We start from the raw sequence: 25,687 nt of genomic DNA on the forward strand, positions 1-25,687 counted from the left end.
TGTAAAAGCATCACTGGAATTTGGTGGGTTAGAAAAACAGTGCCTCCTTTTTAGCAGCCATAGGCCTAGGCAGTCCATGGATTGCTAGATGGCTTGCACATGTGCTGGATCTCAGTAATCCTGGGTCTTTGGACCAACAGGTCCTGAGCTGTGAAAGTCTGCACAACTCTATGTGTAGGGGTCAGAAGATTGGAAATACATGTAAACATGTATTTTAATTTTATAGTGGTGCTTACTCAAATACAAAAATTATTTTAAATTTTTAAATATGTACATATTATTCTTTTCCTTTCTGAATTATTCTGTTATTTATGTTTAGGGCATTTTCCCCCTACATCCAAATCAAATATGCACTTCTGCTTACTTCTGGTTGACATAACCTATTCTATTATAATTTTTTATTTTATATAACATAGCCATACACATATGTTTCCTACATTTCGTAGACAAATGACATGGTACAGGTAGGCTATGCCTTAGAAAGCCTTAGAAAGTCTTGACTCATTTTAAGTGAAATACTTAATCGAATGTCAATATAGGGATTGAGACTCTTTACTTTAGTCAGACCCTGTCTTGGCAGTAAAATCCCTTAGATTCTGCTTATAGAACTAAGATAGAATTAAATGCTACAGGAATAACTGTAATTGAGATTATCATTAATCAGAACATTCTGGGATATTTATCATGAGCATAGAGCCATCAACAAAGGAAGCCTGGATTAACCTCAAATGCTTTGGGGAAGTAAGTGGGCTAATAATTATACATAATTTGCAAGTGATTGAATGCCAGATTTCATTATACATGACTGTAGGACCATATGATCAGATAAATCTGGAGAAAGGAAATATTTCAGCACACACAAATCTGATGGTCTTGGTCTGAGTAATCCTTCTCCAATGTGTTTTCCCTTGTCAAAACCACATGGAATAATGAGCAGGGCTAACAAATTTTCACTATAATTTTAGAATGTAACTTGATCTTTTGATGACTTGAAGAAAAAGTGATTTTGTGCTCTATTAACTGGTTAATGATACCTATTAGTCTGCTTGAATTATTAAAATAATGGCAAATGAGATCTGACATAGCTTTAATTTTCTTTCTTTATCACCTGGGGAAATGAACAATGTTCATTACCACAAGTTTCCACTCAAAAATGGTTGATTCCCTAGCCTCTATTTCAGTAGTTGGCCATAAAACACCCATCATTAAGGGATTTTTAATTTAATGGGAGAGATAATATAGATATTTCCATACAAAGGCCAAGACAGAAATATCTGAAGTTCTCCAGCTTCTTAAAAAGGATGATTTTCCTCAATTATTTTTTAAGAGGCAGATGAAAGAGATGATTAAATTATGTCTGGAATAAAAATGTACACACTTTTGAAATTCTATTAAAGTACAGTATATTTGAAATACAAATTGGTGGCTCTGCATTGCCAAGACTGAGCATCTTCACCTCCAGGTTAGTAAAAAAACGTTGCATAAAATAATGTATATATGTTGAAAGTATGACTAAAAATACAAGTCAAGTAGAGACTACTTTATAGTGCTATTATCCGGTATATCAAATCTTTGGAGCAAATCATAACTTGTCAGTTAAAATTAATTTTACTATTGTCAGTTGTATTGGTTTTTAATTTAATAAAACAGGATTTGTTTGCATACACAATCATCCCACTTCTTTTTTATTACAAATTTAACACATTTAATTTTTAGAAATTCTGGGTACACGGGTGGTTCAGTGGTAGAATGCTTGCCTTCCATGAGGGGGACCTAGGTTTGTTTCCCCCCAAAAAAATCCTTTGGAAAATAGATTTCTCTGAAATTGCAACCTTATTTGCTTATTTTAATCATATTTTTTAACATCCATTTTTAAAAGAGTTTTATGAGGAGTAATTTACATACCACAGATTCACTCATTTGAAGAGTGCAATTCGTAATCTTTAGGATATTTAGAGTTGTACAACCATCATTACAATAATCTAATTTTAGAATCTTTTGATCCAGTTGCAAGTTATGAGTTCTTTATTTTTTCCTGAGTTTTCTGTTTGATTATTTCAACTTTCTGATTCAATTAAACTTTACAAAATCTAAATTAAATACAATTACATTTCAGTTTTACATATGAAATTTTTCATGACCACAAAGAAGGAAGGAATTTAAATAAAATTCAGTTTTTTATGGTCAATAATATGTATGCTGGATGGAAGGCAGGGTATTCCATAAATGGGGAGGATTTCTGAATGTGATTATATCCATTGTATGCACAGAAACTTTGAGTTTCAGACTTAAAATCTGAGTTTAAAGAAGGATTAGCCCCAATTACAACAAAAGTTCTGTAGTTAAATGTTTTAACGAAGTGCATTTATGAAAGTGCGAGAGAAACAGACGGATTTTGAAAATTCATTATCCTAACAGTAGCCTGGTTCAGGCTTCATGAGTGTTATTTGAGTGGATTGAGGTAGATATACTATTAACTTATACAGATTTAAAATTTTTATTATATTACACTCACATCACTAAAATTTTTCAGATTTGGAATGTTACTTTAGTTTCCCTTAGAATCCCTAAATATTTATTCTTTCATTATAAAATCTTGAGGTTTATAAAAAGGTAACATTTAAAGGCTCAAATGAAGGGCATTTCTGGCATCTTGGCATATTGCTTATGAATAATTCTGTTTGATGCCATTTATTTAAAAATTATGTGATATCTTTCTCTTAGTGATGAGAGTGAGATACCAGTTTAAAATAAATGCAGAATTTACCAATGATATTTATAATTTAGAATTACCCTCTAAAAAATTATTGCATTAGATTTTATGCTTTGGTTCTCGTTCAAGGGTCCTGAAAAATATCTCCTTCATTGAAAGTCATTCTAAAGTCCTTTAAAAAGTAGAGCTTTATAAATAATGACTCTAATATTGGGTTAGGTCCAATAGATTTTTAAAATCCTAAATCCAATTGATTAAAACAAAAGAGGGGTTGCGAAGGTAGTTCAATGGTAGAATTATTGCCTGCCGTGTGGGAGATCTGGGCTTGATTCCTGGCCCATGCACTTCCCAAATAAACAAAGAAATCAACAAAAACAAACAGACAAACAAAAAATTCAACAAATGATGCTGCAATAACAAGATACTCACATGGAAAAAGAATGTAATGTGACCCCACCATACAAGCACACACACACACACAAAGATAAGAACAACAAAAAATATTGTGAGATTGGAAGAATAGCATAAAACCTAGGTGGATTGATTTATTTTCCTTGATGTCAATTTGTTTCTATACTGAATTAAGTGAGATGGAAACGTGTTTGTGTTAGATAATTACAGTTGAATGAGTGACAATGTGAATGAGCAAATGAGCAAGGAAGGAGAAGAAATACTGATTACTGCTTGGAGAAATCCTGCAAGGAACTAAGATTGTCAGGACTTAAAACAAACATTATGTAGATGTTGTTAAACTTCATAAATGTATTTAAAATCCTCTAATTTTACACTTAAAATTGGTGAATTTTAAAATAATCAAATAATACATTAATAAAGTTTTTAAGAATACAATATTCTAAACAGGCTTAACATGGAAGAAATCACTACTCCATTGCATTTTCAGGAGCAATGTCTTGAGTTAAATTTTAATTGGATGGTACCCTAATACCCTGGATACGAATCTAAACTCTTCTTTCTCTCTCCCTCCCTCTCAGTAGATAGATAGATTAGATAGATAGATAAACAGACAGACAGATAGTAGTTAGATAGTTAGAATTTACTGATCACAGCCTATATTTTCAGCCTTTTGAAATAGTCTATAAGTAAACTCTGTCAAATCTGTGTTATTTGTAAATTTGCAAATCACATCTTTACTCAGGTTGTTAATGAAGATTTTAAATGAAATGAGGTTGCAAAAGAGTCCTGTGGCCTAAAATGAGTGGTTTGATCCCTGAAGGCACAGATTTACTCTTTACATTAAAACTTTCCCTAATCATGCAATTATTTAGATCAAGTTTTTCTTACAGATATTATGGGTGAATGTGACACATGACATTCTATGATTTTTACATTTAGCATGGTAGTTGCATACCCATAAACTTACTAAACAACACACATGACCTGGACATAGTGAGTCCATGATCTGGAAACTTCTGTATTTATGCATCACTCCAAATGGGTCCAACATCCAGAACATGATATTTTTTAACTTAAAGGAATATTTCCTTCTCTAAACTTTGTCATCCAGGAAATAAATTTATTTATTCTGTTAGCTTAAGGAAAGAGACATATTGACGGGTGTTTTGATACATAGAACAGCCACCTACCAAATTGCCTTTGCTAGAGTTTTTTTTCTGTCTGTATGGGTAATTGGAGAGAGACGGCAGAGAGACTTGATAATCTATATGTACTTCCCTTTGTTTTATGTGAAGTCATTATATTTTATTAAACTTTCAATTCAGTACCTAGATCTGAGGTTTAAAAGCAATTATTCATTGGACAATGGTAGCCATACAGATGGAGAGACCACAATACCGTTCAGAAAAACTTCACAATCTCAAACACTTCTAAGGGTTTTTTGTTCACATTATGCACTTGATTGATATGATTTATTTTACCTTTACCTATGGAGAAAGACCATAGATGAGAGAAGAAAAGTATTCTTACAATGCTCCCCTATGCTGTATTCCTACAATGCTCCCCTATGCTGGAGTCTTGCAAAATGTCCAACTTCCTTTAAGGAAACACTGAAATCTGAAAAGGGCAAAATACATGTAGGTATGGACATGTTTTAATTTTCCATGTTTTGTATTTTAGGATATAGCTTATGGATTATGAATTATATCCAGATAACACTTAGCTGACCACTTTCTATGTGCCTGGCAGTGGATAGGCACTTTCATTTACATTTCTTTTCTTCATATAGGTCAAGAACAAAATCTGAAACTGGGTTGATGGACTTGCAGAATTATTCCTTGGTGTTAGAATTTGTGTTAGAATTTGTTACATGGTCTCTACAGTTCATGGTATCTCCAACTTTTTTTCTTTATATTTTTCTCCATAGTCTATGTAGCCATTGTGCTGGGTAACCTTCTCATTTTAGTCACTGTCATTTCTGACTCCCACTTGCACACTTCCCCTATGTACTTCCTGCTGGGGAACCTATCTTTCCTTGACATGTGGCTGGCCTCATTTGCCACACCCAAGATGATCAAGGATTTTCTTAGTGACCAAAAGCTCATCTCCTTTGGGGGATGTATGGCTCAGATCTTCTTCCTGCACTTTATCGGTGGGTCTGAGATGGTACTGCTTGTTTCCATGGCTTATGACAGATATGTGGCCGTATGCAAACCCTTGCATTACATGACTATGATGAATCGGCAGACTTGTATTGGGTCGGTGCTGGTTTTGTGGATTACTGGATTTGTGCACTCCATCAGTCAAATAGCCTTCACTGTGAACTTACCTTACTGTGGCCCCAATGCAGTGGACAGCTTTTTCTGTGATCTCCCTTTGGTAATCAAACTTGCCTGCATAGACACCTACATCTTAGGCATACTTATGATCTCAGACAGTGGATTGCTTGTGATGAGTTGTTTCACGCTCCTCCTGATCTCCTACACAGTGATCCTTGTTACTGTATGACAGTGTTCTACTGGTGGGATCTCCAAAGCTCTCTCTACCTGTTCTGCACACATCATGGTGGTCACACTCTTCTTTGGGCCTTGCATTTTCACATACATGTGGCCTTTCAGTAGGCTCTGTCTGGACAAGCTCCTGTCTGTGTTTTACACCATTTTTACTCCACTTTTGAACCCCCTTATCTACACACTGAGGAATGAAAAAATAAAAGTGGCCATCAAGAAACTGCGGAACTGACATGTGACTTTTAACTGAATTTCAGCTCCCTAGAGGGTTACATATTCTTACTTATTCAGGGGATATAAATTATTTAATATGATTCTAATAAAATATTTCATTCTTACATTATATTGATATTATTTGCTATGTGTTTTATTAAGGGAAAACAGTCATTGATGTCAACAAAAATTATCATATATTTATCCTCTATGCCACACATATATTTGGACATACTTTGCAATTTGCTTTCTGTCTTTTAACTAGATTTATTTTGTCTTAAATGCAAATTTAAATACAAATTTGTCTTAAAAGACCTAGTTTATCTTAGATTGATATAAAAATAAATTTTGTTTTCCTAGTCATAGTTTAACCATCAAGGGAGAGGCTTCATGGGACATTCAGCACAGGAAAGATAACCTGGGATTAAATAATGCCCGCTTATACTGTAGTCTTTTAATAGAGGCTTGAGAGAAGAAAAAAATATTAATTCAGCACCCTGTTTATTTTAAAAGTATTTAAAAGTACTTTTTCTTGTGAATTTGTATTATGTTAACCTTTAATTAGTTCAAACATAAATTCCTGACAGTTATATTCAATTACAGAAATTAGTTTTTGTTTGGAAAAATCACAGATTCAGATTTATGATGAATGTCTTCATTCTTTTTCTTTGCTTACTATGTGTGTATTTTTCTTCATCAGAGAAATGTATGATTATGATGAGTTTTTAAATGTTCTAGCAGCCCACAATGGACAACCCTAAGCAAGAGTTAACGTTGATATTGACCAAATTTATATTCAGAGAACTAAAATAATTTTTTTAACTTGACTCTGAAACATCAAACTAAAGTAGAGGATTGAGTAATCATTGAATAACTTGAGTAACTGTATAAACTTTGCAACAATTCTGGACAGTATCTTAAATCAGGGGAATCATGCTCCTGTGTACTTCTTACTTTCTCTATGTTTTACCTATATGCATGAACATTAAAAGAATATAGAAGGAAAACAACTTCTATCTTATAATAAATTTCTCTACAATCCCTTCCTTGTTATTGGGATAACAGCATTTGTTGATTTTATAAATTTTGTAAAGAGTAAGTTTTTATGATTAACTACCTTCCTATGTATGAACATTAGGAGCAATATCAACCTTGGATTAGTTTACCTAGGTTTTTTTTTTGTTGTTGTTGTTGTGATCATGATTAGACTTTATATAGTAAGACTGTATATATTTGGGGAATAGCCAATTTTTGTTAGCATTAAGACAATTATATTTATACATTTATTCATTCAGTTAATAAATATTTGGCAAGTATCTATTTCAGATTTCAGGCAGGGGCTAAGAATGGAAACAGCACTTAAGAACACACATTCCTAAACTCAGGGAGTTTTACCTTTGGGGGAATAAAGGCAAGTATGCTGTCAATTACAAAACATGCAATGAAGTGAAAGCTACGGTAGAAATAAACAAGATAGTCTTGATATTGCCTCTTACCTTCCTCCTTATGTTTCAGGAGGGAATGAGAATCTTGCCTGAGAAAGTTGTTCATTTCTGCAACCTCAAGGTCTATTTAAGCAACCCTTTCTACCCCATTTTCAATATCTAAAATCTGACCTTTTGCTCATAAACAAAATTCTTGTAATATATACTTTTAAAATTACCTCTGCTTTCTTTTATCAATTAAAAAAAATAAACTAACACAACATTTAGAAATCATTCCATTCTACATATGCAATCAGTAATTCTTAATATATCACATAGAAGTATGATCATTTCTTAGTACATATGCATCGATTTAGAAAAAGAAATAGCAAGACACCAGAAAAAGAAATAAAATGATAATATAGAGAAAAAATAAAAATAAAAATAAAAAATACAAAAATATATAAGAAAAAAAAACTATAGCTCAGATGCAGCTTCATTCAGTGTTTTAACATAATTACATTACAATTAGGTAGTATTGTGCTGTCCATTTTTTTTTTTAGAAATCATACCATTCTACATATGCAATCAGTAATTCTTAACATCATCACATAGATGCATGATCATCGTTTCTTAGTACATTTGCATCGGTTTAGAAGAACTAGCAATACAACTGAAAAAGATATAGAATGTTAATATAGAGAAAAAAATAAAAGTAATAATAGTAAGAACAAAACAAAACAAAACAAAACAAAAACCTATAGCTCGTATGCAGCTTCATTCAGTGTTTTAACATGATTACTTTACAATTAGGTATTATTGTGCTGTCCATTTTTGAGTTTTTGTATCTAGTCCTATTGCACAGTCTGTATCCCATCAGCTCCAATTACCCATTATCTTACCCTGTTTCTAACTCCTGCTGAACTCTGTTACCAATGACATATTCCAAGTTTATTCTCGAGTGTCGATTCACATCATTGGGACCATACAGTATTTGTCTTTTAGTTTTTGGCTAGACTCACTCAGCATAATGTTCTCTAGGTCCATCCATGTTATTACATGCTTCATAAGTTTATTCTGCCTTAAGCTGCATAATATTCCATCGTATGTATATACCACAGTTTGTTTAGCCACTCGTCTGTTGATGGACATTTTGGCTGTTTCCATCTCTTTGCAATTGTAAATAACACTGCTATAAACATTGGTGTGCAAATGTCCATTTGAGTTTTTGCCCTTAATTCCCAGCAATGGTATTGCTGGGTCGTATGGCAATTCTATATTCAGCTTTTTGAGGAACCGCCAAACTGCCTTCCACAGTGACTGCACCATTTGACATTCCCACCAACAGTGGATAAGTGTGCCTCTTTCACCGCATCCTCTCTAGCACTTGTCATTTTCTGTTTTGTTGATAATGGCCATTCTGGTGGGTGTGAGATGATATCTCATTGTGGTTTTGATTTGCATTTCTCTAATGGCCAGGGACATTGAGCATCTCTTCATGTGTCTTTTGGCCATTTGTATTTCCTCCTCTGAGAGGTGTCTATTCAAGTATTTTTCCCATTTTGTAATTGGGTTGGCTGTCTTTTTGTTGTTGAGTTGAACAATCTCATTATAAATTCTGGATACTAGACCTTTATCTGATATGTCGTTTCCAAATATTGATTCCCATTGTGTAGGCTGTCTTTCTACTTTCTTGATGAAGTTCTTTGATGCACAAAAGTGTTTAATTTTGAGGAGTTCCCATTTATTTATTTCCTTCTTCAGTGCTCTTGCTTTAGGTTTAAGGTCCATAAAACTGCCTCCAATTGTAAGATTCATAAGATATCTCCCTACATTTTCCTCTAACTGTTTTATGGTCTTAGACCTAATGTTTAGATCTTTGATCCATTTTGAGTTAACTTTTGTGTAGGGTGTGAGATATGGGTCTTCTTTCATTCTTTTGCATATGGATATCCAGTTCTCTAGGCACCATTTATTGAAGAGACTGTTCTGTCCCAGGTGGGTTGGCTTGACTGCCTTATCAAAGACCAAATGTCCATAGATGAGAGGGTCTATATCTGAGCACTCTATTCGATTCCATTGGTCGATATATCTATCTTTATGCCAATACCATGCTGTTTTGACCACTGTGGCTTCATAATATGCCTTAAAGTCAGGCAGTGCAAGACCTCCAGCTTCGTTTTTTTCCTCAAGATGTTTTTAGCAATTTGGGGCACCCTGCCCTTCCAGATAAATTTGCTTATTGGTTTTTCTATTTCTGAAAAATAAGTTGTTGGGATTTTGATTGGTATTGCATTGAATCTGTAAATCAATTTAGGTAGGATTGACATCTTAACTATTTTTAGTCTTCCAATCCATGAACACTGTATGCCCTTCCATCTATTTAGGTCTTCTGTGATTTCCTTTAGCAGTTTTTTGTAGTTTTCTTTATATAGGTTTTTTGTCTCTTTAGTTAAATTTATTCCTAGGTATTTTATTCTTTTAGTTGCAATTGTAAATGGGATTCGTTTCTTGATTTCCCCCTCTGCTTGTTCATTGCTAGTGTATAGAAACACTACAGATTTTTGAATGTTGATCTTGTAACCTGCTACTTTGCAGTACTCATTTATTAGCTCTAGTAGTTTTGTTGTGGATTTTTCCGGGTTTTCGATGTATAGTATCATATCATCTGCAAACAGTGATAGTTTTACTTCTTCCTTTCCAATTTTGATGCGTTGTATTTCTTTTTCTTGTCTAATTGCTCTGGCTAGAACCTCCAACACAATGTTGAATAATAGTGGTGATAGTGGACATCCTTGTCTTCTTCCTGATCTTAGGGGGAAAGTTTTCAATTTTTCCCCATTGAGGATGATATTAGCTATGGGTTTTTCATATATTCCCTCTATCGTTTTAAGGAAGTTCCCTTGTATTCCTATCCTTTGAAGTGTTTTCAACAGGAAAGGATGTTGAATCTTGTCAAATGCCTTCTCTGCATCAATTGAGATGATCATGTGATTTTTCTGCTTTGATTTGTTGATATGGTGTATTACATTAATTGATTTTCTTATGTTGAGCCATCCTTGCATACCTGGGATGAATCCTACTTGGTCATGATGTATAATTCTTTTAATGTGTTGTTGGATACGATTTGCTAGAATTTTGTTGAGGATTTTTGCATCTATATTCATTAGAGAGATTGGCCTGTAGTTTTCTTTTTTTGTAATATCTTTGCCTGGTTTTGGTATGAGGGTGATGTTGGCTTCATAGAATGAATTAGGTAGTTTTCCCTCTTCTTCGATTTTTTTGAAGAGTTTGAGCAGAGTTGGTACTAATTCTTTGTGGAATGTTTGATAGAATTCAGATGTGAAGCCGTCTGGTCCTGGACTTTTCTTTTTGTGAAGCTTTTGAATGACTGATTCAATTTCTTTACTTGTGATTGGTTTATTGAGGTCATCTATGTCTTCTTGAGTCAAAGTTGGTTGTTCATGTCTTTCCAGGAACCCGTCCATTTCATCTAAATTGTTGTATTTATTAGTGTAAAGTTGTTCATAGTATCCTGTTATTACCTCCTTTATTTCTATGAGATCAGTAGTTATGTCTCCTCTTCCATTTCTGATCTTATTTATTTGCATCCTCTCTCTTCTTCTTTTTGTCAATCTTGCTAAGGGCCCATCAATCTTATTGATTTTCTCATAGAACCAACTTCTGGCCTTATTGATTTTCTCTATTGTTTTCATGTTTTCAATTTCATTTATTTCTACTCTAATCTTTCTTATTTCTTTCCTTTTGCTTGCTTTGTGGTTAGTTTGCTGTTCTTTCTCCAGTTCTTCCAAATGGATAGTCAATACCTGAATTTTTACCTTTTCTTCTTTTCTGATATAGGCATTTAGGGCAGTAAATTTCCCTCTTAGCACTGCCTTTGCTGTGTCCCATAAGTTTTGATATGTTGTGTTTTCATTCTCATTCGCCTCGAGGTATTTGCTAATTTCTCTAGCAATTTCTTCTTTGACCCACTCGTTGTTTAGGAGTGTTACCTCTGCTTTTAATGAATCATTAAGAAGTGTTTTCACCCCGATGTTTATTAAATCCAGTCCAATTCCATATACTTGAATCAGATATAGACGTTAGGATGAAGTATTTTTAACCACTATCTTAGAGACTTTAAAACATTTCTCCCTCTGTGCATTTCTCTCTTCTTTGATGCACTGTCCTGTGAATGCATGCCACCCTGATCTCACCAGATTCTTAGTGTAATCTCAACTGCAGAGGCTGGGCTCCAGTCTAGATTACCCTCTCCTTGGGCTGGAGCAGGAAATCTCTCTCATAGCAGAAACTGGGCAATTATAGAACTGACCTCGTTTGTTTCCCATCAAACAAGTGATCATTGTTCCTCATTGCCTGATATGCAATATGTTTCATACTCTTGTCTCATATATTTTATCATTTCATTTTACATTGTTTCATGTGGAAAAGTAAATCCAAACCCTGTTACTTCATTCTAGGCAAAAGGTGAAGGTATGATATATGCGATTCATTAAAAAAATATCTTTTTTCTTTTGACTAAGACTTGATATGAGATAAAAGCAAGTGTAAGGTTGCAATGATAGCACTAAAGGTATAGGGTATAAATGAGAAGTTCATCATGAAAGAATTGAAAGAGAAACAAGAAAATTCAAAGGATAGTCTGATGAATTTCACAATTTTGCATTAACACTAAACAATGGGAAGTAGCCACATTGCCAGTTTCTATGGGACGTTTGAGAAGAATGATAATCTTTTCACACCATTTAAAAATGCAACTAATATATGATATAAATCATCAGCACCAGTATGTCATCTGATTACATTAACGATTATCCTAAATATAGTTCATGCTCTGAAAGTAGAGAGGATAAAATAATATCCTAGGGTTTCTACTTTCTAACATCAGTTAGTAGATTGTCTTATAAGCATTACAACAATGTTTTCTAAAATTGTCTGGCAGCAACTTCTTTGTGATATTATCTTAATTCTTATGTTATTTTAAGTTTTAAGTAATCAATGTCCCTTTTGTGACTTGATCTTGTGAGTGGCATATAATATGTAATTATATACATACACATACATCAAGATGAGTGTATCTTGATCTTGTGAATAGTGTGTATATATATATTATATATATAATATTATATATTATATATAATATAATTATAATTATATAATATATATTATATATATAATAAAAATTATATATATAATTTTTATTAGATCTTCTATTTATTTTATGCATTTGTCCCTGGAAATTGAATGATTTCCTACAGTTTTCTTCGATAATAACTTCTTTATTAGTTCAGATAGTCATTTTATTGTGAATTTGTGTCTAACCATACAACCTAAAAATACTGTCTTATTTTTATATTCCTTAGGTGGTCTTCTCTTTTCTCTCTTTCTTTCTCTTCCCACCCTCCCGACCTTTTCTATCTCTTCTTTCCTGCCTAAATGTAGTTACTAAGATGTCCAGTTCAGTGCTGAATACACCAATGGTGTGCAATTTTATCTTTTTTTCTTTAATTCTAGGGGACTATTTCTAAAGTTTTACACTTAATTATTGCTAAAGTTTTACACTTAAGTATTGTATTAGCAGTGGACAATTGAAAGACATTCAAAATTGTGTTAAGGAGGTTCCACTCTAGGTTTGTTTAGAGTATTTAATTTATTTTGATGCTATGTCATGAACTGTAGTTTTGATGTTACATTTTTCTTTTCATTACAATTTCAAATTTTATATTACCAGTGTATAAAAATACAAGTTTTAAGCTTTTTAATTTAAAATATAGATTTACAAGAAATTGCAGAAATAAAGCAGAGAGTCTGTGTGTATCCTTCATCTAGTTTCTTTCAATACTTATATTTTATAACTACAGTATAAGACCAAACCTGGGAAATTAACATTTATTAAACATGGGCTTAAGGTTCAGTGCTGTTTTATCACTTGAATAGATTTTGCGTAGCTGCCACCAATATCAAAGTGCAGAGCGATTTCATCACTGCAAAGATTTCCCTCAGACACATTCTCACCACCAACCCTAAACCCTGGGAACCACTAATCTGTTTTCCATCTCTATAGCTCTGTCCTTTTTAGAATGCTATGTAAATGAAATCACACAATATGTTGCTTTTTAAAATTGTTTTCACTCAGCATAATCCACTTGAGAGTTGCATGCAAGTTGTTATGCTATCCACACTGCATTCTTTTTTTTATTTTGCTGAATAGTATTAGATGGTGTAAATGCAGCATAGTTTGCCTAACCATATGCTTATTAACTTATTGAGGGGCATTTGAGCTACATAGTACATTTCAAAACTCACTGATTTAAGTAGTTCTTTCATTGCCAAAATAACTTATGGCACAATTTTATAATGCATCCATAAAATACTGAAAGGAACAAAGGTAACGTAAGAATGCTAGTCACTAAAACACTTTCAGCTGAATAATGAGTTGGTATTGCATTGTGAAAGCAGACTTAAACACAGTGGTCAGTATGGACCTATGCAGTTTAGAATGAGAAATATTAAAAGGATATTTATAGCCAAACATGAGCCATAATCAATTCTACGTTGGAGTGGGCAACATGGTTTCATTTCTTTAGTCATTAATATTTGTTATCTTTTGCTTGTTAATTTACACAGAACGAAATTATTTTGAACATTAAAATCTCATCGTTGTTTTTAGAAAAGTATTCTCTATGGAGCCCAAACTTGTGCTATCAAGATTTGAGGTTTGAAAATTTGGCCTGCACAGAATTCAATTGCTTATTGAATTAAAAATATGCCTGAAATTTCCCATGTATAAGTTATTTTTTCACATTATTATACCTGGAATACCAAATTAAGATGGAAGAATGTCACTTTGAAAAATTTTAGGCCCCTGTCCCTTATTTTTTATCAATAGTGTTTTAATTTCCTGCCTGCTAAAACAAATGTCATGCAGTGAGTTAGCTTGAAAACAAGAGCTTATTTGCTCAGGATTTTGGAGTTAGAAGGCTTGCTTCCTCCTAGGGTCAGTATCATCTGATTTGCTGGCAATCTTTGGGGTTCTTTGGCTTTTCTGTCACATGGCAATGCACATGGCAGTGGCTTTTCCTTTCTTTTCTCATTTCCATTAACTTCCAGCTCAAGCTGTTCCTTGTGGCTCTCTCTCTCTGTGACCATAAATCCTTCGGTAATAAGATTAAGATCCATCATGATTCACTTGAGCCATACCTTAACTGAAGTAACCTCATCAAAAGGTCTTATTTACAAGGGTTTGTACCCACTAAAGTAGATGAAATTTAAGAACAAGTTATTGGGGATGCATAGCTTTAAACCACCACAAAGCCCATTTTGTCCATTTATCATTTTTTGAACTGATTTTAGTCCCTTATCTAAAAATCCATTGTTTAATGCAAGGTTTTAAAAATGTTATCCCCCTATTTTCTTCTAGGAGTTTTATAGGTTCAACTCATATTTACGTTGTTGAGCCATTTTGAATTAATTTTTGTGTAAGGTTTAAGGTAGGTTCTGATATATTCTTTGGATGTGACTATTCAGTTCCCAGTACCATCTGTTGAAGAGTCTATCCTGTTCCCAATTGAATGGGCTTGGCACCTCTGCTGAAATTCAATTGGCCATAAGTATCTGGGTTTATTTCTGAATTTTCCATTACATTCCATTGGTCTATATGTCTATCTGTATTCTAGCACCATATTGTTTTGTTCACTCAAGGTTTGCAGTATATTTTAAAGTAGAGAAGTCTGAATTATCTAACTCTGTTCTTCATTCAATATTGTGATGGCTGTTTAGTGACCATTGCAGCAATATAAGAACTCGAGGATTAGCTTTTCCTTTCCTGAAAAAAATGGAATTTTAACAGAGATTATATTGACACCACAGATTGCTTTCTGAATTATTGCATGTTAATAATATTGTCTCCTAATCCACAGATCCAAGAATTGAAATGCTTGTCAATTTATTTATTTAAGTCTTCTTTAATTTGTTTTAAATTTTTTATTAAGTTTTCGGAATACAAGTCTTTCACCTCTTTGGTTAAGTGTTTTCCTGGGTATTTTATTATTTTGAATTCTACTGTAGATCAAATCATATTCTTAACTTGCTTTGGATTTTTCATTGCTAGTTTATTAAATACAACAGATTTTTCTATATTAACGGGTATCCTGTAAACTTGCTGCATTTATGAGCTCTAGCAGTTTTATTTTTACCATTTAAAAAAACTTTTATTGAGATATATTCACATACCATACAAACTATCTGAATTATACAATTGCTGGCTCATAGTATCATCACATTATTGTGCAAATATCCTCATGATCAATTTTAGAACATTTTCATTGCACCAGAAAAGAAATAAAATTAAAAAAGAAAATGTAAATCCTCCTGTAAACCTACCCCACATTTGTAATCCATATCAGTGTGGTACATTTGTTACTGTTGATGAAAGAATATTAAAATATTACTTTTAACTACAGTTCATGGTTGGAAATAGGTAAATTTTCCCCAAATACTCCTCTAATATTATCTTCTTGTAATAGTGTGGTACATTTTTTCTAGTTCATTAAAAAATTGTATTTGTACAGTTAATCACAGACATTGCTCATCACAAGATGCACCATGCTATACATTCCCATCTTTTACCTTCTCATTCTGGTAACATACATGGACCCCTTTCCACCACATTCACACATCATTCAGCACTGTCAATTTCTCCCACAATGATGTGCTACCATTACTTCTATTTCCAAACATTTAAGTACAACCTAGGTAAACAGTCTGCATATATTATGCAACCACTCACCAATCTAGCTGTAATAGCTTTTTGCATTGTTTTAAGTAATTTTATGTATAAGATTATAAGATTGTTGTATAAGATTGCCATCTCTAAATAAGGAAGATTTCTCATCTTCTTTTCCAATTTGTATGCCTCTTATTTCTTTTATTGCTTATTTTCTTTGACTAGAGCATCCAATGCAATATTGAATAAAAGAGATAAAAGCAAGCATCCTTGTCTTATTTCTGATGATAAGGAAACATCTGTCAGAGTTTCACCACTAAGTTTAATGATAGTTAATAGAATTCCATTTATCTTAAGAGAAATTCCCTTTTACTCCTAGTTTGTTGCATGTTTTACCATGAAAGGGTATTTTATTTTGTCAGGTGATTTTTCTGTATCTGTTGAGAAGATTATGCAGATATTCCCTATGAAGATGAGGAATTTCCCCTCTGTTCCTATTTTCCTGGAGTATTTTTTTTTATCATGGATAGATATTGAGTTTTATAGTGTTTGTTTTTTCTGCTTCATGTGATTTTTCTTCTTTACTATGTTAAAATATGAACCATATGATGGATTTTTAAAATATTGAACCAGTCTTGCATCCCTGGAATATACCACACTTGGTCATGGTGTATAATTCTCTTTATAAATTGTTGAATTCCTTTGCTAAATTTTAAGGATTTTGCAGCTCTATTAATGAAGAATATTGGTCTGTAATTTTGAGTAAGAGCATTTTCTTTGCCTGGTTTTGTAATTAAGATAATGATCACCTCATAATATGTGTTGGGAAATGTTTCCTCCTCTTCCAGTTTCTGGAAAAAACTGTAGAAAATTGTTAATTCTTTAATTACTTCGTAGAATTCCATAGTGACACCAACTTAGACTGAAATTTCCTTTTTTGGAGTTTTTAAAGTTACAATAAATTTTTTTGAGAGATTAATAGTATAGGACTCCTCAAATTATCTATTTTGTATTGAATGAGTTGAAGCAGTTTGTGATTTTTTTGAGGTTTTAGTGTATTTCATTAAAGTTGTGAAATTTATATGTGTAAAATAGCCATAGTTATCTTTTAATATCACTTTGTTATATTATGTAGTGATATTTACTGTTTTATTACTGACATTGATTATTGATTATTTTCTCTCTATTTGGTTTCTTGATCACTCTTGTTAGAGGTTTGCCAATTTTTATTGATTTTTTTCGAAGAACAATTAATCAATAATATTCATTATTGATATGATTATTATCTATTTTCATTTTCATTTATTTCTGTTCTCATATTATTTACTTTTGTCTTGTTTAGTGTTCCTTTTGCTTTTGTTTTTTTAGATTCTTGAGGTTGGAATTTAGATTATTGATTTGAGACTTTTCTTATATAAATATTTAGTGCTATGAATTTCCCTCTCAGCATTACTTTCTCTTTGCCCCATGAATTTTGATATGTTGTATTTTCATTCAGTTGTATATATTTTTATTTCACTTAATACTATTTTCTAGTATGCATCCTTGGCAGTTAGAGAATGCACGCTGTGTGATTTCAAGTATTTTATATTTCTTGACATTTGTTTTCTAGCCCAGGATATGGTTTATCCTCATAAATGTCCTATGAGTGATTGAAAAGAATGTGTTTTGCTATTGTTAGGTGAAGTGTTTGTGCCAGTTGGAAACTATTATGTACTTCAGAAAAGCCATGTTTTAATCCTGATCCAGTCTTGTGGGGGCAGCCATTTCTTTCAATATTGTAGGATGGAAATTTTTATTAGATCATCTCCAAAGAGATGTGGTGTGCCCTGCCGCGTCCGGCTCTTGAAGCCGAGTCGGAAGAGGGGCGTCGAGGTTGACTTAAGAAATCAGCACTCAGGAGACAAGTATGGTTCCATCACTCAGGGCTCCCAGCTTCTTGGGAGTGAGCTCTCTTTATTATTTCTTTCTTAGTAGTTCCCCATCTTAGTAGTAGTAGTCTTATATTTTCTTGCTTCCCTTTTGTATCCTCAGAGCTTCCCTTATCTAGCGGGTCACCACCCCCAGGTCACACCCGCTTCCTCTCTACCCCCTTGACAGGGGGCAATCTTCTCGGAAACTTCTGCATGCAGTATTCCAGGAAGTTTTACTCCCTCCGGCCCGAGGGTAAACCACAATTGCAAATCAACTGGAACATTTGTTAGCTGTTTGCTCAACAGAGCTTGTAAAAGAGCTTACAAAAAGGCTTGTAAAAGAACTTACAAAAGAACTTGCCCAAGATTAACCTCATGAATGCCTGCAACTTCTCACTGACAGGGGAAATAGGGGAATTACCTTATTCCCAGGCACAGATGTCCCTCTGGCCAGGAGGCAACAGTGCCCAATTTTGGGTGTGACATTTTGATTAGATGGAGATGTGACTCCACCTATTCAAGGTGGGTCTTGACTAGTTTACTAGAGTACTTTAAAAGAGGAAACGTTTTGGAGAAACCTCAGACACAGATGCATACAGAACAGTTGCTTCAAACCTGACAGAGACATGGATGCTTGTCTCTGTGTGATACCTGAAGTGCTGACAGAGAGAACAGATGCCTATACATGGGCAGAGCCCAGCAGATGTTGCCGGGTGCCTTTCCATGACATGCTAAGCAAGGAAGAACCCAGAGTTGTGTTTCAGGGAACTAAGTTAAGGCCCACAGATGCTTAGAGAGGAAACCACTGGCATCAGAAGCTGGAAGCAACAAACCAGGAACAAGGACCAGCAGATGCCAGCCATTTGTCTTCCCAGCTGACAGTTGTTCCAGATGACATTATCCTTTTTTGAATGAAGATAACCTCTTGTTGATTTCTTAATGTTGACATTTTCATGGCCTTAGAAAAGTAAACATACAACTTATTAAATCCCCTTTTTTTAAAGCTGCTTTATTTCTGGTATATTGCATTATGGCAGCTTAACAAGCTAATACAGTGTTCTATAAATGTTGATTAAGCACTGTTGGTTAATGGCATTGTTGAATCTATCTATACCCTTGCTGAATTTCTATCCAGTTGTTCTTTCACTTGTTAGGAAATACCCATTAAAGCTTCTGACCATAATGTTGTATCTGCTTACTTTTCCTTTCAGTTCTATTGATTTTTGCTGTATATATTTTGCACCTCAGTTGCTTGAGGCATACTCATTTACATTGGATTTGTATTCTTAATGGACTAAACCTTTTTTTATTATGTAATGTCCTTCTTTGTCCCTGATGCTTGCTTTTGTTCTGGATTTATCTGATATTAATACATGTATTCCAGCTTTCTTTTGATTGGTGTTTCCGTGATATATTTTCTTTTATTAGATGATGTATCTACTTATCATCTAATAATAGTTGATATATTTATTTTTATTTTCACCATGTATTGTTATATTGCATTTAGTGTCCTGTAAACAGCATGTAAATGGGTCAGTTTTCTCATTAAGTTGATCTCTATCTTTAAATTGGTCAATTTAAACCATTAATATATATATATTTAATTTAATTGATTTTTATTATCAAGCCAATGCAACATACAAACATTAATATTCTTTACATAAAAACATTCTGTGTATGGTGTACAATCAATGGCTCACAACATCATCACATACTATATATCTATCACCATAATAATTGTTTAGATCATTTGCATCATTTATATTTAACATAATATTAATGTTTTAGAGTTAATTCTGATGTTTATTTTTGTTTTGTTTGTTCTCTTATTATTTTTGTCACTCTATTACTTTTCTTGTCCTTAGTGTGCTACTTGATAATATTTTTATGATTTTATTTATGGTATTTTTCAGTTCTGACATTTCCAATTATTTCCCCTTTTCAACTGCTATTCCTTCCCTGTGACTTTCTATTTTTCATTTGTTTCAATCATTATTGCAACTGCTTATAACATATTTTTTGATAACTACTTTAAAATACTTGTCAGGTATTTTGAATCATCTCTTTCATCTCAAAGATTGCTCTTCTGTTCTCTGTCTTCTCATTCAATCTGAATTTTTCCTGGCTCTTTGCATGAGGAGTTATTTTTTTATTAGATGTTGGATATTTAGGTTTTGTGAGACTCTGGACCTTATTTTAATTTTCTGTTTTAGCAGGTATCATCTTACAGCATGGTTTCAGGGGAAAGGGCACCATTCTTGCATCTAGTAGATGGGAGTCTAAGTCCACATAGCTGCTTTGACCTCTGTTGACAATTCAGTTGGGGAGGGTGGTGGAGTGCTTCATTACTGCCAGGCAGGTTGGACATTCAGGCTCCCTCCAGGTTCTGCTGTCCCCACCATTGCTGTACAGTGAGAGTCACCTTGTTACTGCTTCTCCGTAGGCCTCCTCTGGCCCCATGATGGGGGCTTATTACAGCTGGAAGTGTCAAAAGTCCTGGCCTCTAATCCCACCCTCTATAACATGGCTCAGGCAGGTGACTTCCAACCTTAAACATGGTATTTTATTCACAGGTAGTGTTTGTAAAAAATGCTTTCATTTCCTCCTTAAATGTTTAAAGAATTCACTAACATGGGTTTTCTTTGCAAAAAAGATTTTAAGAACAGTTTTAATATCTTTAATAAATGTCAATCAATATGGATTTTCTAAGCTTTCTGCTGACCACATTGAATAATTGTGTTTTTCAAGGAATTTGTCTGATCTATGAAAGTTATTGAATTTACTGATGTAAATCAATTTTTCAATATAATGTGAGAAGAAAATTTAAGAGACAGTATGTGATTTACTATGTCTCTTTTCCTCTGCTCCAGGCAATAGAAGAATCTCATGTTGAGGTGGAGTCTTTATTAATATGTATGCATTAGTGACAACAATAATCAGAGATTATCTGCTAACCAGCATCACGCATTCATTGTGTGGGGTGAATGAAAAATTAAGTGTTGATGTGTTAAGTGAATGCAATGTTAAGGATTTTTGTGGTTTCATTATAAACTCTCATATTCTAACCAGTGATATCGAAACTGATGAGATATTTTAAACCTGGAAGAAATATATTTCATTTGAATAGGAGCATTAGCTATTGGATTTGAGATGTGAATATACCAGTTATTAAATGTGTTACCAAAGACAGATTCCTAAATTTTGTGCCTCAATATTCTTAAAATAAACCTGTCTTTCTTTTCTCACAGCAGCTAATGTTATATTATAAATGAACACAGCCTTTGCAAAAGATTTAAGAAAAACAACATAAATTGCTTGATGATTAACAGTTCTTAGTATTTACTTATATACAAAGAAACACTACTGTTTTAATATGAGTATATCCAGAGCATTTTATTTGTATTAAATATGTATTATAATTTAGACTGTAGAATTTATAGTTATGTCTGTTCCTTTATATTATACATGCCTTAAGAATAGTGACTTTATCTTATGTACTTTATATATCTTATTTGCCTTCTCTTATTCCAAAATGGTGAAGTTATTTCTTAGTTTGCCAGGGCTGCCACTTAAAAAATACAAACTTGTTGATTTAAACAACAGTAATTTATTGACTCAAAGTTTGGAGTCTGTAATGTTTTGGTAGTAGTTCAATTTGTGCCTTTTGGATGGTGATCTGTTTGTTTCTGTCTGCTCTTCTGGTTTCTCCTAACTAATTGCACCTGATTTTTCTCTACTTATAAGGACTTCATTCATATGGATTAAGGTCTGCCCTCATCATTTTGACCTCACTAAAATAGGATCTTCAAGACTTTTCCAGTTTACAAGCTATCTTTCCACATTTGAAAAAGGAAACAGTTCTAAAATAGCTTCTCCTTATAAATGATCTGAAAATTTCTTTCATTTATTCAATATATTTTATTTGAATCCTGTATTTATTTCATACAGTTCAATAGTTGGTGGAAATAAAAGGAAATGAAAACAAAACCTTATCTTTCCAAGAATGTAGCAAATATTCTTGGTTTCTGCCTCTGTGACACAAATTAAGTGCTAAAAATACATTTATCATCTGCTGACTAATAAAACTGTAAAAATGAAAATACTTAATAGCCATTTTTATTTTAGATTAACATTTTATTTTAGCCTAGTACATTATCAACTTCAGTGCCAACTTAATGTTCCTCTCTTTGATTATAACGTCATATTGAGCAGTAACCAGGTGTATAAATTAGGATTAGTATAACCCTTAGCATAAAACTAATGTCAGCATGGGATTGTTGATGATTACAGTGACAAAATAAAACTGTGCCTAATAATTGAGAAAACGAAAATGTCTTGAACTCATTTCTGTACATTTCCCAGTGCCCTTCACAAGTAAATTACAGTAGGTCACACAGTTATTATATAAGATGAATCAATTACTTCCAAAACTCATCAATCATTTATTTTTGCCATTGTAACAAAATGTAACAAATGAGTAATTACTATGGTTTGTATTGAACCAGGCATCAAGTTAGACTCTTTTAAGTATATTGGCATATTTAGCCCTTATATCATCACTGAGAAATAGGCATCTTTCTGTGTATGCTACAAATGAGAAATCTAGGGATCCAATAATTGAAATGATTTGTCCAGTTTCACTTGATTTGTAATTCAAAGTGGTACATTGAACCCACACTCTTAGGAAATTTTTCTCTCAGTTACACTACTATGTGGTAGCAGTGTGATGAGGTAAAATAGCAGACTGAAATGTCCATTAGCTTCTTGTCCCACAGCCATATAAATCTGATTCACTCTAATTCATTTAATTGATCATTTTAAATATGCAGTGAGTATGATAAACATGCATTAATCCATTTTTAATTAACCATAGACATCAATTGAGAATGAGATAAAATTAAGAAGGAGAAAACAAAAGGCAAGATAAAGTAAAGGTTTACCTGAGAGCTTGAAAAGAATGGTCCAATGGCAGAACAAACAGAAAGAGATCATGAAATAAAATTTGTTAGAAGAAGGGATAGAAAGGAAGAACATAACTTGATAGAAAAGCAGATTTGCTTCAAGGAATGAAAGGGAGCAGAGATCAGTATAAAAGTATGAAATTAGTTTTGTTGTTTTTTTGCTTATATTTACTTTAATTTGTATTGTGATGAAAATATATTCAAATTCTACACACTTTGAATACAATATCATTTTATTTTTAATCCTCTAGATTTGTTTTTCACAGAAAAAATGATATGAAAATCTCTATTATAGCAATATAGTGGTCTTGACAAAGTGAAGACAAAATACATTTTAATGAATGAATAAATAATAATGTGTGAATTATGAGTTCATTACTCATCTAAACATCATCAGCCAGTTGAGACATCTAGAAACATGCAATAATATATTTTAGTCATTGTTGACATTTTAGTAATTTCAGACATAAAATTATAACTCTACACAAACATTTAAATTACATTATGAAGTGATATTTGTCAAGGTGGGATAATCAAACCCATTTTGCATAACAATTTCTTGGCTTACCTTATAACATTCAAATATTTGACAGAGATAGACAGGCCTCTATTTGTATTTTTTCTTATCATATTATCATTCCATTCTTGGTATATAATCAAAAACTCACAATATGATCACCATGGTAATTTCTTAGGACATTTGCATCAATTCAGAAAAAAATAATAAAAAGAAAAAAACTCATATATACCATACACCTTACCCATCCCTCTCATTGACTGCTAGTATTTACATCGACCCAATATATTTTAGCCTTTGTTTCCCCTATTTTTTATACCACTTACCCCTCCCTTTCATTGGTCACTAGCATTTCAATCTACTAAATTTATTTCAACATTTGTTCTCCCTATATATTTATTTATTTTTAACCCATATATTTTACTCATCTGTCCATACTGTAGATAAAAGGAGCATCAGACACAAGGTTTTCACAGTCATATAGTCACATTGTGAAAGCTGTGTCATCATACAATCATCTTCAAGAAACATGGCTACTAGAATTAGTTTTTGAGTTATTGTGTAATTTTAATTATAAAGCCAGAAGTAAGAATATTATGATTTAATGGAAGAATATTAAAAGCCAGTCCACTTTATCTTAATACATTAATGAGAAGTCAATACTTTAACTTCAGATTCTTTGCCTTTGAGAAGTTAGTTCTTGTAAGTGTGATTCGGTCCCACAGCTTCTGCATGGCTGATTTGACCTCTTTGTTGCGTAGTGTGTAGATGAGGGGGTTCAGCATGGGGGTAATAACATTGTATAGCACAGACACCAACTTGTCAATGGAAAAGATGGAGAAAGGTCGAGCATAGATGAAAATGCAAGGTCCAAAAAAGAGTGTCACCACCATGAGGTGGGAGCCACAAGTGGAGAGTGCTTTTCGCCTTCCCTCCTTGGAACGAATCTTGAGCAGGATAGTTGTATAAGAAGAAACCAGCATGGCAAAGGAGCTAGTGGAGATCAGCCCACTGTTAGATACCATTAGCAATTCAATGACAAAAGTGTCCTCACAGGCAAGTTTAATGATAGGGGGAACATCACAGAAGAAGTTGTCCACATGGTTTGGTCCACAAAAAGGAAGGCGGATAGTGAGAATTGTCTGGACAATGGAGTGCACAAATCCCCCTGTCCAGGAGGCAAAAACCAGCACACAGCACAAACCTCGACTCATGACAGTGGTGTAGTGCAGGGGGCGACAGATTGCAACATAGCGATCATAGGCCATCACTGTGAGCAGGAACATCTCAGCTGCCCCTATGAAGTGCAGGAAGAAGAGCTGGATGATGCACTGCTCATAAGGAATGAGTTTTGAATCATCAAGGAAGTCAGCCAGAAGCTTAGGAGTAGTGACTGTTGAATAACATAAGTCCAGGAAAGACAGGTTGCCAAGAAGGAAATACATGGGTGATGAATTCAGGTGGTTATCAGAGGCCACTGTGACTATGATGAGGACATTGCCTACCCAAGTGGACACATAGAAGATGAGGAATAAGGAAAAGAGCCCTGCCTCAATGGCTGGTTTCTCTGAGAAGCCTGCCAGAACAAATTCTCTTACAAATTCTGACTGGTTTTTGTCCATCGGATTTTCTTTCACCTAGAACAAAGGAAATAAACAATGAGGCATTAGCAAAATAAAAGGGGAATAGATGAGATATTTTACTACATATGTGAGAAGTTGCTCATTTCAAAAGGAATGCTTTTTTTCCCCTCAAGGTTGTATACTGATTGATTAGCTGAAAAAAAGGTTTTCTCCTTCATTGATATGAATATATTGATATTTTTTCCTGCAAAATCTAATTGTGAGGCAATGATGAAGTGACCAAATTTTTTAGGGTGTGACATCTCCTAGGTCTGGGCCTTTAACCTTCACTTGATTCATCTGTCTCTGTAGTGGACACTGACCCATTTTTCATGCCCCAACCCACCCCACAACCCCATTTTCTGAAGCAGCTCCCTTATGGACTGGGTTGCAATGTTTCCATTTCTCTTTCCTTTGATCTCTGAAATCCCCACCTACACACCTCATACACAAGTTCTTGCTTTTAAAAGCTCCAGCTAGACCAGCCTTACTTGGTTTTAACCATCAATATATGTGATAGCAAAAAAATATCTGAGCTTAGCAGTCTATTCTTTGTACTTATTTCCAGAAAGACATTAATAACACCTTCCCAGTTCTGCTTTTGGGACTAAAATACAGAAAAGCATCAAGAACACCTTGTGGCCCAGTGAATCA

The 25,687-nt window shown here is 33.5% G+C and overlaps 1 protein-coding gene and 1 pseudogene across 1 annotated transcript; one reads left to right on the plus strand and one right to left on the minus strand.

Moving 5' to 3' along the window:
• Window positions 1-4,944: 4,944 nt before the first annotated feature.
• On the plus strand, window positions 4,945-5,869 carry LOC143654953 (olfactory receptor 4K14-like; annotated as a pseudogene).
• Window positions 5,870-21,110: 15,241 nt separating this feature from the next.
• On the minus strand, window positions 21,111-25,033 carry LOC143655318 (olfactory receptor 4Q2-like). Its single transcript, XM_077126696.1, has 2 exons — window positions 24,135-25,033; window positions 21,111-21,174 (listed from the first exon to the last, which is right to left on the minus strand). Exons 1-2 carry the CDS (start codon window positions 25,031-25,033, stop codon window positions 21,111-21,113), a joined length of 963 nt encoding a protein of 320 aa, XP_076982811.1.
• Window positions 25,034-25,687: the final 654 nt, after the last annotated feature.

Source organism: Tamandua tetradactyla, chromosome 14, assembly GCF_023851605.1.
Source record: "Tamandua tetradactyla isolate mTamTet1 chromosome 14, mTamTet1.pri, whole genome shotgun sequence".
Classification (NCBI taxonomy): domain Eukaryota; kingdom Metazoa; phylum Chordata; class Mammalia; order Pilosa; family Myrmecophagidae; genus Tamandua; species Tamandua tetradactyla.